Source organism: Crinia signifera, chromosome 5 (assembly GCF_055691185.1).
Source record: "Crinia signifera chromosome 5, ASM5569118v1, whole genome shotgun sequence".
NCBI lineage: Eukaryota > Metazoa > Chordata > Amphibia > Anura > Myobatrachidae > Crinia > Crinia signifera.
In genome coordinates this window covers 15,065,005-15,081,530 of record NC_139221.1, presented here as the reverse complement: position 1 = coordinate 15,081,530, position 16,526 = coordinate 15,065,005, and the positions used below count along the sequence as shown (strand labels likewise).

At 45.2% G+C, this 16,526-nt stretch overlaps 1 protein-coding gene across 1 annotated transcript in view; it reads right to left on the bottom strand.

Annotated features, from left to right (window-relative positions):
• Nucleotides 1–3,356: 3,356 nt before the first annotated feature.
• PKHD1L1 (PKHD1 like 1) overlaps nt 3,357–16,526 on the bottom strand; it is a 155,971-nt gene continuing 142,801 nt past the window's right edge. Inside the window, exons 69-78 of the mRNA XM_083186703.1 lie at nt 15,639–15,871; nt 14,671–14,838; nt 14,424–14,581; nt 11,765–11,894; nt 9,566–9,913; nt 7,478–7,629; nt 6,311–6,460; nt 5,696–5,852; nt 5,358–5,587; nt 3,357–3,552 (exon numbers count right to left, since the gene is read on the bottom strand). Of these exons, the coding sequence (XP_083042829.1) occupies nt 5,373–5,587; nt 5,696–5,852; nt 6,311–6,460; nt 7,478–7,629; nt 9,566–9,913; nt 11,765–11,894; nt 14,424–14,581; nt 14,671–14,838; nt 15,639–15,871 (1,711 nt within the window). The 3' untranslated portion in view covers nt 3,357–3,552; nt 5,358–5,372. The remainder of the gene's footprint in view (nt 3,553–5,357; nt 5,588–5,695; nt 5,853–6,310; nt 6,461–7,477; nt 7,630–9,565; nt 9,914–11,764; nt 11,895–14,423; nt 14,582–14,670; nt 14,839–15,638; nt 15,872–16,526) is intronic.

Below are 16,526 nucleotides of genomic sequence, written 5' to 3'. Positions count from 1 at the left end.
CCCCCCCCCTAACGCCATTGTTTGTAAAGCGTCATAAACCATCAATGAATAGGAACCATTAATGGTCTCCATGGCGCCATTGGTTAGTATTTTGTTAGTTACAGCTTCTTATATAGTGCAGCAGATTCTGTTGCACTTTACAATTGGAATCAACAATGTGTAGGACAAACTGGGTGATTACAGACACACATAGAGGTTGGAGGGCCCTGCTCGCAGGTTTACAATCTATACGGAAATAGTAAGGATACACAAGGATAGGATCTATCTATAGTACAGCAGTCCCGGCAGATTAAAAACAATGAAAGTTTGGTCTATGGGAGAAAACCTTTGATGGTTTGAACCGTCGGTGGGTGGCAACAGCATGGCCACAAAGAAAGGATGCAGAGAATGAGGGGGCGGGGCTAAGTTGCAGACAATGGGATGGCATGACGGGGTTGGAGGTATTGTTGCCGCATCACCACTGAAAGTCAGCCTTGATGGCCAAAGACATATGTAACCTCCACCATCGACAGTAACCCAGCCAACCATCGATGTTTATTAAGAAGTGATGGACGATGTCCAGCATTGCTTTGGCCCCGGGAAGGGGGGGGGGGGGTGCTGCACATTGGACCCGATTCAGAGATGAACGCAGCTGCTTGCGTTTGGAGAGGCTTCACGCCCTTACTCTAATAAAGTGCCTCAAGCCCATACTTGTGGCTCAAGGGCATGGCCCTGGCGATATATGGCTGGATCAGGGGCATGGCCACACAATCACATCATCGTTGCTCCCCCCCCCCTTGCTCTATAGCGGGGGGGGATGGACTACGTCCTTCACTCCCCTTTGGTCCACCCACTTGTGTTCTGCGGGGAGGGGACTTTGGGAACATTGGGAACATCGGATACATATCGGTTGAATCATTGGACCTCTTATAAATCCTATTCTAAGACGCCGGGGCATCTCCAGCTGCGAATTAATATGTCTGGGCTACTAGGGCAATGCACAGAAAACACTTGTGTTTTTCTAGACAACCTTCCCCCCTATTACCTCCCCACATACACTAAATACACCATGCAAATAAGTCCCCGGTGCGTGCGCACTCACAAAACATTCGCTATGTGCGCAGTACGGCTTTAGCACATGCGCAATGGAACACAAATCCTTCCACTGCTTCCGACACTGCCTGCTCCTCTGACTGCAGCCCTGGGCTTCTGTATATCATGTGCACAGACACAGAGCAGGTTATTCAGCATTGCTTAGTGGCTGGCAGGACGGCGCTGGGGGATATTTCTGTGCAGAGATTTTCTATGTATTACTGATATCAGATCAGATCAGAGCCGGAGACAAAATAAAATCAGAAAGTTTCTAAAAATGGAAAGGGGTGCAGATTCAGATTCATGATTTCTTCTTTGCACCCTAGAATCTGAGTACAAATAAATAAAAAAAGTACAAAAAAACCCTCACTTTGACCCTTTCATGCATCAACCAAATCACATCAAATGTACTAAGATCAGAGATGGGATGTGGGGCAGATATTACATGTGCACTGCAGGTGGGGCAGATGTAACATGTGCAGAGAGTTAGATTTGGGTGAGTTTTTTTGTTTCTGTGCAGGGTAAATACTGGCATTTTTTTTTTTATTTAGACTGCAATATAGATATCAGTTTGAACACACCCTGCCCAAATCTAACTCTCTCTGCACATGTTACATCTGCCCCACCTGTATTGTACATGGTTTTGTCCATTAGCAAACCAAATGTGCTTTCACTATCCCGAAGGATAACACATACCTTCAAAGCAGCACCGTCGGGACCTATGCACATGCCCCAAATTTGGGGGGCGTGGCCTAGTGGCAAGGGAGCATGACCTTCAAAGTGTGTCGCTCCCATGAGGCCACCCCCCATTTTGTCGCTGCAGCCCCTCTGCCTGCGGGAATGTGCACACAGCGTCTATTAACCATTGCCCAGTGGGTGGCAGCAGGGACTCACAACCCCCCCCACCCTGCCGTGGGACATCAAAAAACAGGAGGTTCCCGTGGAAAGTGGCACAGTTGAGAGGTATGATAAATGTAAGCCAGTGGTTCCCAAACTTTCTTGACCAGGGCACCCTAGAATATTAGAATTTTTTCAAGGCACCCCTAGTCGAAAAGTTTCTTACGGATAAATAAAAGAAAATAAAATTGTGCTTAACTGTCGCCCTTAGGTTCAGTGGGTGCCGGACGGGGTCCCGACAGTCAGGTATTTACCCAACATCGGGATCCCGACTGTGAAAACACCGACAGCCTGGTTCCCGACGGCCGTCGGCTATTCTCCATCGTGGGGGTCCACGACCCCCATAGAGGGAGAATGGAATAGGTGGAGAGCGTAGCGAGCCACCGTGCCCACAGCGTGGTGAGCGCAGCGAGTCTGCAATGGGCTTTGTTGCACTCACCATGCTGTCTGAGTCCGGCCAGTCGGGATCCCGACGTCGGGCTAATGACTGTCGGACTCCTATACCACACCCAGGTTCAGTTATGTGGTCGAGAACATCGCTGTAGTTCTAATTGTCAGCCACCAGCTCTGGTTTTGCCTATCACTTTGAGCATAAATAATTTGTTTCGGTCATGTACCCCAACCTGAGGCAGCCTTGCAAACATCCCGGAGCACCCCAGGGTGCCTTAGCACAGTTTGGAAACCACTGATTACTTACTTACAACTTGATTTAATATTTTAAAAAATATATATATTTATTTATTTTTATCATTTTTGATACAGGTCATGTTTTGCGCAACACTGGGTTGATCTGCTTTTGTTGGTCACTAATTATCCCATCTCCTTTCCGCAGACAGAAATCCTGAAAACATGACCTGCCGGGTGTACCTGAGGATTGAAGCTGAGAACCACTGGTTTTTAGTGCAGAGTAAATGGATCGGTGCAAAGTAAATCTGAGCAGAATTGTGAAATTAAAATTACTTTATTTTGATCATTTTAAGAGTAAGAAGCAACAGAATTCACGAAGCAGTAGTATCCCATCGATGTTCATAACCATCGATGTCCACGGGAAATCCTGGGGACAGATTGCTCAGCGCTTTAGTGGTGAATCATGAGATTTTCCAGCTTTGTTCACTTTCTCTTTCAATTTAATATATATTTATATTGATTTTGTTCACAGCACACAGTATACATAGGGGTACATTTACTAAGGTATTCTTTTTTTTAGAAGTGGAGATATCTCCAACAGCAACCAGAGAGCTATTATCTTCGAGAAGGTGCTAGAGAACGTAAGACGAATTTGATTGGTTACTATAGGCCAGGGCTGGGCAACACCAGCCCTCCAGATGTTAATGAACTACACATCCCAGGATGCTTTGCATTAGTTTTGCTATGTGGCCATGCTGAAACTGATGCAAGGCATGCTGGGATGTGTAGTTCATCAACAACTGGAGGGCCGGTGTTGCCCAGCCCTGCATATAGGCAATATCTCCAATTCTAAAAACCCACACGTTAGTAAATGTACCCCTTAGATTCTTGAGTTACACTATATGACTCCATTTTCTTCCATAAATCCATTATTTTCCCATTGTCTTGATCGGAGAGCTGTTGTGTAGAAAACATACAAAACACGTATTTAATAATAACATAATAAATAGTTAAACAAGCAAAACACATAAACAGCACGTTTCATTTCTCCTGTCCCTATGATGCATCTGAGACTTGTTCGTGGGGCCGATTCTGAGACGGAAGCAGCAGAGTCGCCAATCTGTGACTTTATGCAAATGCCACTTCAAAAATAAAATATAAACTGCAATCTATACTATGGACCTTATTCCATTCGCCGTGCCACGTGCATTCGCATGGGGCTGATGTTTTTCCTTTGCGTATGCGCATTTCTGGCCAGTGGGCAGGGGGTGGGGGGTGGCACGCCAGTCCATTTGCATATGGGAACGCCCAACGTTTCATGGGCGTTCTCATGCTACCGGACCAATGATGTGGTTGGGGGGGGTGATGCCAGCTGCCCGCCCACTTCCTCCTGAGCGTCCACGCATATATAAGTGACTTCAGAGTCACTTTTATATGCGTGCGCCTTCGCCATCATTCGATAGTCACCGACCATTAAATGATGTGGGCGGATACTGTGTAACATCCATTCACAGGCCCTGCGAGCGAATCACCCTTGCAAATGACGGGTCGGCGAACCACCATTCGCAAGGCGGGATCTGGTTGACTTGCAAGAATGCAAATTCACATTCAAGCGAATCAACCAGAATAACCCCCTATGTGTCTAAGAAATGTTACTGTATCTTGGCTTATAAAGGCTCTAGTCATCCCCACAACTATATTAGATCAAATAAAGTTCGTGTTGTAGGACAAAAAGTTAAACAATAAAGCATAGCATGTCAGTTATGCTGGCTGAGATATTATTACCGCTGTCCCTATTGTGGATTCCTCACTCAAGCTCATAATCTGCACTGATAAAGGGGTGTGACTGAAAGTGTGGCGGAACAATGGGCCCGATTCAGACGTGATGAGGTAAATGCTGCTCCACACACACGAATTCCACCCATATTCACTAAAGATTAGTTTGCAGCCCTGCACATGAGGGGAAAACCATTTGCAATCACTCACCGTCTCGTTCTACCCCCTGTTCGTAGCGGCGAGTAAGCCAGGACTAGGTGCTGCAATGGCCAAAAGGCCAGTGAACACCTGTGTTTTCTAGGACCCTCCCAGAAGACACACGGTTACCGCCCCCAAACGGTCACAGGGGGTCTCCCACAGCAGCGGGCCTGATTTCATTTTGTTAGAAAGCAAAAACAAATGCAATTGGGCAAAGCCATGCAGGTGGGGCAGATGTAACGTGCAGAGAAGGGGTGTGCTCAATCTGAAATCAAAATTGTAGTGTATTCAATGTAGGGTCACAACTGTCGGGCTGACCCGACCGCCGTGACCCTGTCCCGTTCTTGGCCGGCTCAACAGGGATTTTACAGGCGGAATTCAATGTCCCAAGCGCCGAGAAGGGGGCGTGGCCGCGAGAAGCAGCCGGAAATCGGCGAGCTGTGGCCAGGAGCTCGGCAATTACCAGGCCTTCTCGGCAGAACGTGCCAGACGGCTTGTGAACTCGGGCACGTTCTGCCAAGATCCCTGTGTGATGCTGTCGGGGAAGACCGCATTGAATAGGGCCCCACCACCATTTCCCGTCAGGAATAGCGAAGGGAGATTGAATATCCCCTTAAAAATAAAGCTGTCTATCATCTGTGGGCTACATGCAAAAGCGGCCAGTATTTACCCTGCACAGAAACAATATATATCTTGCATAGTGACACGTTTGTTCCAGACACAAAATAACTACCGCAGCGTATTTGCGTGCCCAGTGGTTGTATTCCCGGACCTGCAGCATTACTCACCTGTGAGCGTTTTCCTTAACGAGTGCCCACAAACAGATTCCTGGTAATCAGGATGCCGACCAGGGCCAGCAGTATCTGGGAAGGACCGCAGATGGCTGCGGCTGAGATTACAACACCAGGGTTGGATGGGATGGTAGTGGCCGATGTACTGACTGCTGAGCTTTTAGCATCAAATGATCTCGTCTGCGCGTAGACATTGTTCAGCACAAATTCCAGCGAGTATCCTCTACCTGTAACACAGGTGTATTATCATAAAGGTGCAACGGGAAGTATACTGACAGCAAACACAGACGGAGCGGAGCACTGATACAGGGACTACAGTGTAACCTGGACTGTACCTGCCGGCTTGAGGACGAGGTCGGTGAAGTTTGCATAGCAGCCATCAAACGGAATCGTAGTGTTTCCGCCAAGTCCTCCACTGACGGCTTTGTTGTTCGAGTCTTTCAGCGTCGCCGTCAGTGAGAATGAGCCGGTGCTTACAGAGACGCAGTTACCCTGCACATAAAACAGAGTGATAAGACACCGTGGGTGGTATTCAATTGTTGTATCACGCCCTATTTCCTGTCTACAATGATGGGACATCGTAGGACGATATTCAATTGATCCATTTAATTGTGCATATGGTGCTCATTATGGTCAGGTTTAGGCACACATTCGCACATTTCAGCTCACCACCCCTGGGGATAGCGTGCGGAAATGCCTGTAAAAGAACAATTGAATACCGCCCATATGAATTCCAGCATCGTGTGAACCAATAAGCCCCAGAAACACCCACCAGGCTTTTTTATCCCGTACTTATTCCCTTTCAATAGAATCATTTTTGGGGTTGCAGGATTGTGAACACCTTACAAATCATTTGATGGTCGGCGGGCGTTCGTGCAGCGGGGGGGGGGGGGGGGGGGGAGAGGTGTGTGTGTATTCTCCCATTAACATGATGTATACAGGGTACTTACATTGGAATCGACAGCCTTTATACACGGCTGCTGGGAAAGCCTCTGTCCCGGCAGTCCTGCCTCTGGCTGAGTGATGACTCTGAGTGCCGACACAGGAGCCAAGAAATTTCCACTTGTTGGCTGAGTCCCGTTCACTGGCTGCGATGCCATCTACAATACATATCACTCCTCTGTCACCGGTGCTGGTACAGTGGTATTCTGTGTCTCTATTATGTATACTGGTACAGTGGTATTCTGTGTCTCTATTATGTATACTGGTACAGTGGTATTCTGTGTCTCTTTTATGTATACTGGTACAGTGGTATTCTGTGTCTTTGTCACCAGTGCTGTTACAGCAGTGTTCTGTGTCTATTATGTATACTGGTACAGTGGTATTATGTGTCTCTATTATGTATACTGGTACAGTGGTATTCTGTGTCTCTATTATGTATACTGGTACAGTGGTATTCTGTGTCTGTCGCCGGTGGTGGTACAGTGGTTTTATGTGTCTCTATTATGTATACTGGTACAGTGGTATTCTGTGTCTGTCGCCCGTGCTGGTACAGTGGTATTATGTGTCTCTATTATGTATACTGGTACAGTGGTATTCTGTGTCTGTCGCCGGTGGTGGTACAGTGGTATTATGTGTCTGTCACCGGTGCTGGTACAGTGGTATTATGTGTCTTTGTCACCGGTGCTGTTACAGGGGTGTTCTGTGTCTATTATGTATACTGGTACAGTGGTAGTATGTGTCTTTGTCACCGGTGCTGTTACAGGGGTGTTCTGTGTCTATTATGTATACTGGTACAGTGGTATTCTGTGTCTCTGTCACCGGTGCTGGTACAGTGCTATTATGTGTCTCTATTATGTATACTGGTACAGTGGTATTCTGTGTCTCTGCCACCGGTGCTGGTACAGTGGTATTATGTGTCTCTATTATGTATACTGGTACAGTGGTATTCTGTGTCTCTGTCACCAGTGCTGGTACAGTGGTATTATGTGTCTCTATTATGTATACTGGTACAGTGGTATTCTGTGTCTCTGTCACCGGAGTCTGTAAAAAGGTATACTGATACAGTTGTATTCAGTGTCTCTGGAAGGTATACTGGTAGAGTGGTATTCTGTGTCTGTAAAAGGTATACTGGTACAGTGGTATTCTGTGTTTCCATTATAGTATTCTGGAATTACCTCAGTCCAGCCGGGGTCACTAGGGGATGGGACAGGGGTGGAAATTGACAGAGATGAGACAGTGACGTTCAAGAAACTGCTGAGACTTCCATTGATTGAAGCAGATGCCAAACTTTGACTCATAGACATGAAATTTGAGTATGATAATCCACCTAAATAAGAGAAAGACTAGTGAGCAGATCATTACTAGCAACAATGTAAGACCAGTGAGCAGATCATTCCAACCAACAATGTGAGACTAGTGAGCAGATCATTCCTAGCAACAATGTAAGACTAGTGAGCAGATCATTCCTATTAACAATGTAAGACTAGTGAGCAGATCATTCCTAGCAACAATGTAAGACCGGTGAGCAGATCATTACTAGCAACAATGTAAGACCAGTGAGCAGATCATTCCAACCAACAATGTGAGACTAGTGAGCAGATCATTCCTAGCAACAATGTAAGACTAGTGAGCAGATCATTCCTATTAACAATGTAAGACTAGTGAGCAGATCATTCCTAGCAACAATGTAAGACTAGTGAGCAGATCATTCCTAGCAACAATGTAAGACTAGTGAGCAGATCATTCCTATTAACAATGTAAGACTAGTGAGCAGATCATTCCCAGCAACAATGTAAGACTAGTGAGCAGATCATTCCTAGCAACAATGTAAGACTAGTGAGCAGATCATTCCTAGCAACAATGTAAGACTAGTGAGCAGATCATTCCTAGCAACAATGTAAGACTAGTGAGCAGATCATTCCTATTAACAATGTAAGACTAGTGAGCAGATCATTCCCAGCAACAATGTAAGACTAGTGAGCAGATCATTCCCAGCAACAATGTAAGACTAGTGAGCAGATCATTCCTAGCAACAATGTAAGACCAGTGAGCTGATCATTCCCAGCAACAATGTAAGACTAGTGAGCAGATCATTCCTACCAACAATGTAAGACTAGTGAGCAGATCATTCCTACCAACAATGTAAGACTAGTGAGCAGATCATTCCTACCAACAATGTAAGACTAGTGAGCAGATCATTTCTACCAACAATGTAAGACTAGTGAGCAGATCATTCCTATTAACAATGTAAGACTAGTGAGCAGATCATTCCTACCAACAATGTAAGACTAGTGAGCAGATCATTCCTATTAACAATGTAAGACCAGTGAGCAGATCATTCCTACCAACAGAGGAAGACTAGTGAGCAGATCATTCCTATTAACAATGTAAGACTAGTGAGCAGATCATTCCTACCAACAATGTAAGACTAGTGAGCAGATCATTTCTACCAACAATGTAAGACTAGTGAGCAGATCATTCCTACCAACAGAGGAAGACTAGTGAGCAGATCATTCCTATTAACAATGTAAGACTAGTGAGCAGATCATTCCTACCAACAATGTAAGACTAGTGAGCAGATCATTCCTACCAACAATGTAAGACTAGTAAGCAGATCATTCCTGCCAACAATGTAAGACTAGTGAGCAGATCATTCCTACCAACAATGTAAGACTAGTGAGCAGATCATTCCTACCAACAGAGGAAGACTAGTAAGCAGATCATTCCTACCAACAATGGAAGACTAGTGAGCAGATCATTCCTACCAACAATGGAAGACTAGCGAGCAATAGAGGAACACTAATAGGAATATGGTGGCAGGTAAAGGTGAATTCTAGTTATTGGAGGTTCCTGTCCAGTATGGGACAAAAGAAAGAAAATATCAATTATGGAAGGTTTCGTCAATACCCTCTCTCCATATCTCAGTGGTTTCTAAGAACAGACTTTAATATGGTCATAAAAGACCTCACAGCTTTAGCCCTGGACAAACACCAGGCTTGTGTGTGGGGATACGGTATAACAACAAAATAGTATTTCCAGTGAGATCTTCTGTGCTCCCTCCTCCCCCAGCCACAGTGGTAGATCTAGTGGTAAGCTATCAGTGCTATTACTGGGGTGGGGCAAAATTGGCTGGAGAAACGGCACCCCCCCATGGTGTGACAACTTATGGCATTAAAGGACGCACCAATCAGTGTTTCAGCATCTACAGTACAGACGTGGTTCTCATTTGAGTTTTGTTCATTCAGGGCAATTCCTCTACTCACTTGTTGAGTTGACATTGCTTGTATTTTGAGCGGGGGGATCGGATATCTCCACAGACACGGAGATCCCTCCTGTGGATCTCTTCCGGCGACTGGAGTTCTCCGGAATTATCTTGGTAATGCGAATCTTGCTCGCAGGGATGTTCAGGAAAAGTGCAAGGTTCTTGACCAGGTTGGCACCGTAAAACTGGTCCACTGTCAACGCCGGTAGGTTAAACGCCACAACAATCAGGGGAGATGTACGGATTTCCACCGGGCTAGATCCTCTGACCAAGACGTACAGCAAGTTATAAACGGTGTCAAAGTAGTTTTCTCCCAGTATCGTGGAGTTGAGCTGAGGCATATACTGGCCTAGTATAAACCAATGATAGATATTACCAAGGGGGAGATTTATTAACAGCATTGAGAGAGATATAGCATCAAGCAATCAGCTCCTTACTCGTAATACTGTACATATGGATGACCGGTGATCAGAATACCCCGCTACTGCCTAAACCTAACGCCTGTACCCCGCTGCCTTAACCTAAAACCCCCCACCCTGCAACCCAACTCTAACCTCCCCTTATACGTGCCTAACCCTCCCAGCAGCCTAAACCCCCCACACACCTGCAGCCTAACACCAAGTCCCCTCCCTAACCTCTCTTCCCCGGTGGCACACTAGCCTGCCCCCGGTTACTTACCTGTCGGGATTACGTCGGTCGGCATTCTTGATCCTATCGAAGATTTGGCACCGGTATTTAGACGGCAGTCAGGATACCGGCATTGGTATATTGAACGCCGGCATCCCAACCGCCAGGATGCTGACGTCATCCCCCTACAGTATCTCATTGTGTTAGGTGAAAAGGATGCTTGGGGGAAGACGGTCTTATTCATTAAATGTGAATTCTATGATTTAACGTTGGGGCTGATAATCTATTACATTAGAATGTACAGTACTACAAACAGTTATGGTATGCTAGGTTGACATTCATTAGGTAGACACCCTATGGTCGACAGTCAGTAGGTCGACACCACTGAATGGTCGACAGGATGTAAATGTCGACACAAGTTTTAGCTCGACCATGGGATGGTCGACAGTGACAAAGGTCAACATGAGTTTTTCCCGTATTATTTGTCTTGAATGTCGACATGGATACTAAAAAAGTGCGCCGCGTCCCCTTGCATGAATCGCTACGCTCGCCATGCTTCGGGCACACTATTTTATTCTCCCACCACGACGTAGTAGATGATAGGGCATGAAATACCGCCTGTCAGTGCATGTCTAACAATAAAAACGTGAAAAACGCCAGTCGACATTTTGACTGTCGACGTACAATTGTCGACCTACTGACTGTCGACCATAGGGTGTCAACCTAATGAATGTCAACCTAGACATGGTCGAACTAAGGTCCAGTTACCACTACAGACATGGTATCTAGGGGTGAATTTACTAAGGTGAGGAGTTTTCAGAAGTGTGAGATGTTGCCGCTAGCAAACAGTCAGATTCTACTTCTCATTTATCTGGTTGCTACGGGAAACATCTTACACTTCTAAAAACTCTCACCTTAGTAAATGTACCTGTTTGGTATGGGCAATGCCTCCACTTTTTAAATCATGTATCATTTAATCTACCCCTTGATATTCTGTCTGGGCATGGTATATTAAGTCAACATTCAGAATGTCGGCATTGCAATATTGACAGTTGAATATGACATATGAATATGGCAGCCCTGACTCTAACCATAGCTCTAAAAACGAATACTAAATGTCAACATTCTGGTCTAGGTCGACAGTCAGTTCAACACACAAAAAGAATTGACATGCCTTAGTTCGATATGGTCAATAGACCCATACAAAAGGTCGACTTCGAAAATGTCAACGTGAGTTTTCATTTTTTTTGTGTCTGTCGAAATAGGTCGACACGGACGTATTAAGGTACCGCGTCCTCTCGCATGGCGCGCTTCGCTCACCAAACTATTCTATTCTCCCTCTATGCCCACTGGGATAATAGTATGAACAAGTCGGTTTAAAAAAAAAATCATGAAAATGTATGTCAACCTGTTCGCATGTCGGCTTTGTGTTTGTGTCGACATTTTGAACACTTCGACTGAAGTCATGTCGACTAACAATTGTCCAACTTTTGACTGTCATCCTAATGACCTCATACCATTAGAAAGGGGTCACAGATTTTTGTAAATCTAAAAGCTCCTCCCCTTATCTTACCTGCGTATGTCGGGGCCTTTGTTGTGTAGCTGGACCCCGACCATTGTATATTTGTTGGGCTTATATAGATATTGTTCACATAGACGTCAAGACGCTGGGGACTGGAGAAATATATTCCAACAATGACAGACTGGAAATAAAGAATAGATTCAGTGTCAGAACTCTATATCCATGATTGGTCATTATATAACTATATGTTCGCTCTGCCAGTCCCTCCATTGGTTGCCTGTATCTTACCGTATTCAATACAAAACACTTCTACTCGCATATAAAGCTATTAACCATACTGCACTAGCATATATCTCCTTACTTATCACAGAATATCTCCCATCTCGACCACTACGCTCTGCACAAGATCTGCGTCTCTCTTCTGCACGGACCACTAGCTCCCATTCACTATTACAGGACTTTCATCGGGCTGCTCCCACCATATGGAATGCTCTTCCACGCACAATAAGACTTTCCGCTAGCCTCCAAACTTTCAAGCGTTCCCTGAAAACTCACCTCTTCAGGCAAGCCTATCATATTTATATACCAACCACATAACCCTCTGGGGCACTTATGTATTATATAGCTTCCCTATTGGACCTGCAACTTGGTGGGACTGCTATACTATTCTGATGCCTGTCCTTGTGTTTCCCTACTATGTCCCTATAGATTGTAAGCTTGCAGCAGGGCCCTCCTACCTCCAAGTCTGTCTGTTGTTACCCAGTTAGTTTTATCACTGTCTACTATTGTAAAGTGCAATGGAATCTGCTGCACTATATAAGACGCTATAACGGAACCTGCTGCACTATATAAGACGCTATAACGAAAACTGCTGCGCTATATAAGACACTGTAACGGAATCTGCTGCGCTATATAAGAACCTGTAACGGAATCTGCTGCGCTATATAAGACGCTATAACGAAAACTGCTGCGCTATATAAGACACTGTAACGGAATCTGCTGCGCTATATAAGACACTGTAATGGAATCTGCTGCGCTATATAAGACACTGTAACGGAATCTGCTGCGCTATATAAGACGCTATAACGAAAACTGCTGCGCTATATAAGACACTGTAACGGAATCTGCTGCGCTATATAAGACACTGTAATGGAATCTGCTGCGCTATATAAGACACTGTAACGGAATCTGCTGCGCTATATAAGACACTGTAACGGAATCTGCTGCACTATATAAGACGCTATAACGAAAACTGCTGCGCTATATAAGACACTGTAATGGAATCTGCTGTGCTATATAAGACACTGTAATGGAATCTGCTGCGCTATATAAGACACTGTAACGGAATCTGCTGCGCTATATAAGACACTGTAACGGAATCTGCTGCGCTATATAAGACACTGTAACGGAACCTGCTGCGCTATATAAGACACTGTAACGGAATCTGCTGCGCTAAATAAGACACTGTAACGGAATCTGCTGCGCTAAATAAGACACTGTAACGGAATCTGCTGCGCTATATAAGACACTGTAACGGAATCTGCTGCGCTATATAAGACACTGTAACGGAATCTGCTGCGCTAAATAAGACACTGTAACGGAATCTGCTGCGCTATATAAGACACTGTAACGGAATCCGCTGCGCTATATAAGACACTGTAACGGAATCTGCTGCGCTATATAAGACACTGTAACGGAATCTGCTGCGCTATATAAGACACTGTAACGGAATCTGCTGCGCTATATAAGACACTGCAACGGAATCCGCTGCACTATATAAGACACTGTAACGGAATCTGCTGCGCTATATAAGACACTGTAACGGAATCTGCTGCGCTATATAAGACACTGTAACGGAATCTGCTGCGCTATATAAGACGCTGTAACGGAATCTGCTGCGCTATATAAGACGCTGTAACGGAATCTGTTGCGCTATATAAGACGCTGTAACGGAATCTGCTGCGCTATATAAGACACTGTAACGGAATCTACTGCTCTATATAAGACACAAACGGAATCTGCTACGCTATATAAGACACTGTAACGGATTCTGCTACGCTATATAAGACACTGTAACGGAATCTGCCGCGCTATATAAGACACTGTAACGGAATCTGCTGCGCTATATAAGACACTGTAACGGAATCTGCTGTGCTATATAAGACACTGTAACGGAATCTGCTGCGCTATATAAGACACTAACGGAATCTGCTGCGCTATATAAGACACTGTAACGGAATCTGCTGCGCTATATAAGACACTAACGGAATCTGCTGTGCTATATAAGACACTGTAACGGAATCTGCTGCGCTATATAAGACACTAACGGAATCTGCTGCGCTATATAAGACACTGTAACGGAATCTGCTGCACTATATAAGACACTGTAACGGAATCTGCTGCTCTATATAAGACGCTGTAACGGAATCTGCTGCGCTATATAAGACACTGTAACGGAATCTACTGCGCTATATAAGACACTGTAACGGAATCTGCTGCGCTATATAAGACACTGTAACGGAATCTGCTGCGCTATATAAGACACTGTAACGGAATCTGCTGCACTATATAAGACACTGTAACGGAATCTGCTACGCTATATAAGACACTGTAACGGAATCTGCTGCGTTATATAAGAAAGGTGAAATAAATACAGTTTGTGTTGTTTTAGATTAAACTCATTGACTATGTGGGTACACAGAACCCTTACTTTTGTATTGTTGACATTCAGCAGCATAAGGCGCATATTCTGGGGGCTGGTGCTGGTGAAATAGATTTCAAATGTCTTGTTCATCGCCACAATTGAGTTGAACGTGGAAACTCTTTTCTGGCAGGTGTAGCCGGAGCACCAACCATGGTCTTGGGGCCCTTAAGTATTAAAAAAAATGGAGATGAGAGCCCACATAAGGGATGAACAAGCTAAGACAAAATGCTGAAATAGTCAAGCAAGCACATACCATTAATAAGGTCCAAATATCCATCCCCCAGCACAGCCACTGGGGAAAGGCGTCTGGTCTCGGTGTCAGAATCTAGACTCTCAATAATGAGCATCTCATAGTCCAGCACGCTGCATCTATAGCTCTCCCAGGCGGACATGTAGACACAGGAGCTGTCCCGAATGATCCCTTTACAGGAGAGAAGCAGAAAGTTTGGTCATTTCACCTGCTGGGGTCTGTTGTAGAGAAGGAGCCAGAGCTAAGGACCGGACATTGCTGTAAGAAGCTGGACCTCTTATAGGTTATCTGGGTTCTGCTTACCAGTACTGGGTGTGTTAAACTCATCATTAGTAAGTTTTCTATTTACTGTACATCATAAAGCAACATACTGTACATTTAAGTATAATTTTTTTTAAATTGTCTTAAAATAATGTTGTTGACATGAAGTAAAAGAACATTCCCAGTTGTTCAATTTGAACTTGTTCCCTTGTTAAGCCACTTAGAATTGCACACTGCGTTTCGAGAGGTAGTAAAGCGACGCATTTTCCCTTACAGCCTACGGGGGCGTAACTGTAAGGGCCAATGAGAAGCCACAAGCACGTAGTTTGCAGCTTCCTATTGGTCAGCTGCTTTAACAATTGGAGGCACTCTGTCATGTCACCTCCCTCTGGGCAGCAATAAACAGAGCTGGCTTCCTGAAAGGCCAATTCAGCTGCTATGGACTGCAGCCGATGCAGTCCATAGAGGCCGGATCATTGTGTCTAAGGGCAGTCTGACCCCGGAATCCTCCTCTTATTTAGTCAGCACCCAGAAAAGCTTCCAGTATATTTTGGGGAGTTTGAGGAAACTAAAAAACGAAAGGACCCAGGGCAAATCCACCGGGTGGACATAAAAACTCCACACAGATAAGTAGGGCCCTGGTCAAAAATGTAACTCTTAAAATAGTTGCACACTCCTGTCCTACGCCAAATGACTGTAACTAAACTTACCCTTGTTTTGAGCCACCTGTGACACTGGGATGCGGCTTCCGTTGAGGCTGGACAGCATCACTTTTGGGATGCGGTAGTCTCCAAGGCCGTAACGTGGGTCTCCGTTCCACTGGTATTCCGCCTGGGCCACCACAGTCCCACCGATACCCAGGAAGGAGCCGTCCAGATCTTTCAGCAGTGCCTTCCGTTTAGCATCGCAGGTCATGTCTACACAGTCAGACGGGTTGGCTAAGCTGCGGTTTAGAAGGAAACAACAAGTTAGGTGGGTGACGCCTGGAGCGTTCTCCTAGTTCTAATAAAAATACATTCTAGGCATGAACAATAAATACTCTCACTTCCACCAACTCCCTTTCACAATATGGAACACAGACAGAACCTCTATTTACGGCGGATGCCAGTAACCCGTACCCCGGCAGAGACACAGTACTGCAGTGCCGTAACCTCCACTGAGAGCCGCTCTGGTCCCTGAAACGGGTGCGGATTACTAGATAGACAGTGCTTAGATTCTGATAGACCGTAACTAGGTCTACCCAAAAAGGTTCACATGTAATAGGTGGACAGGGTCAAACGGTCGACATTGGAAAGGTCAACTGGGTCAACAATGCTGACAGGGTTTAAAAATGTCGACATGAAACGATAGACATGATTTTCTCACTTTTTTGGGGTGAATTAACAATTCATCGGAAGCCAAGAACTAAATCTTTAACCCTTTGAGTGCCAAGCGAATTTGTCAATATAGGCGTGAAAATGGTCAAGCAAACATTTTAATTCATCTCACTTTGTCCCCTGTCGGTGCCACGATGGTCCCCCAACGTCCACGGCGGCCTTTGAAATCCTCTTCATCGGCATCTCTGCTCCCAAAGGGTGTATTGTGCGAGTCCGTGGTGC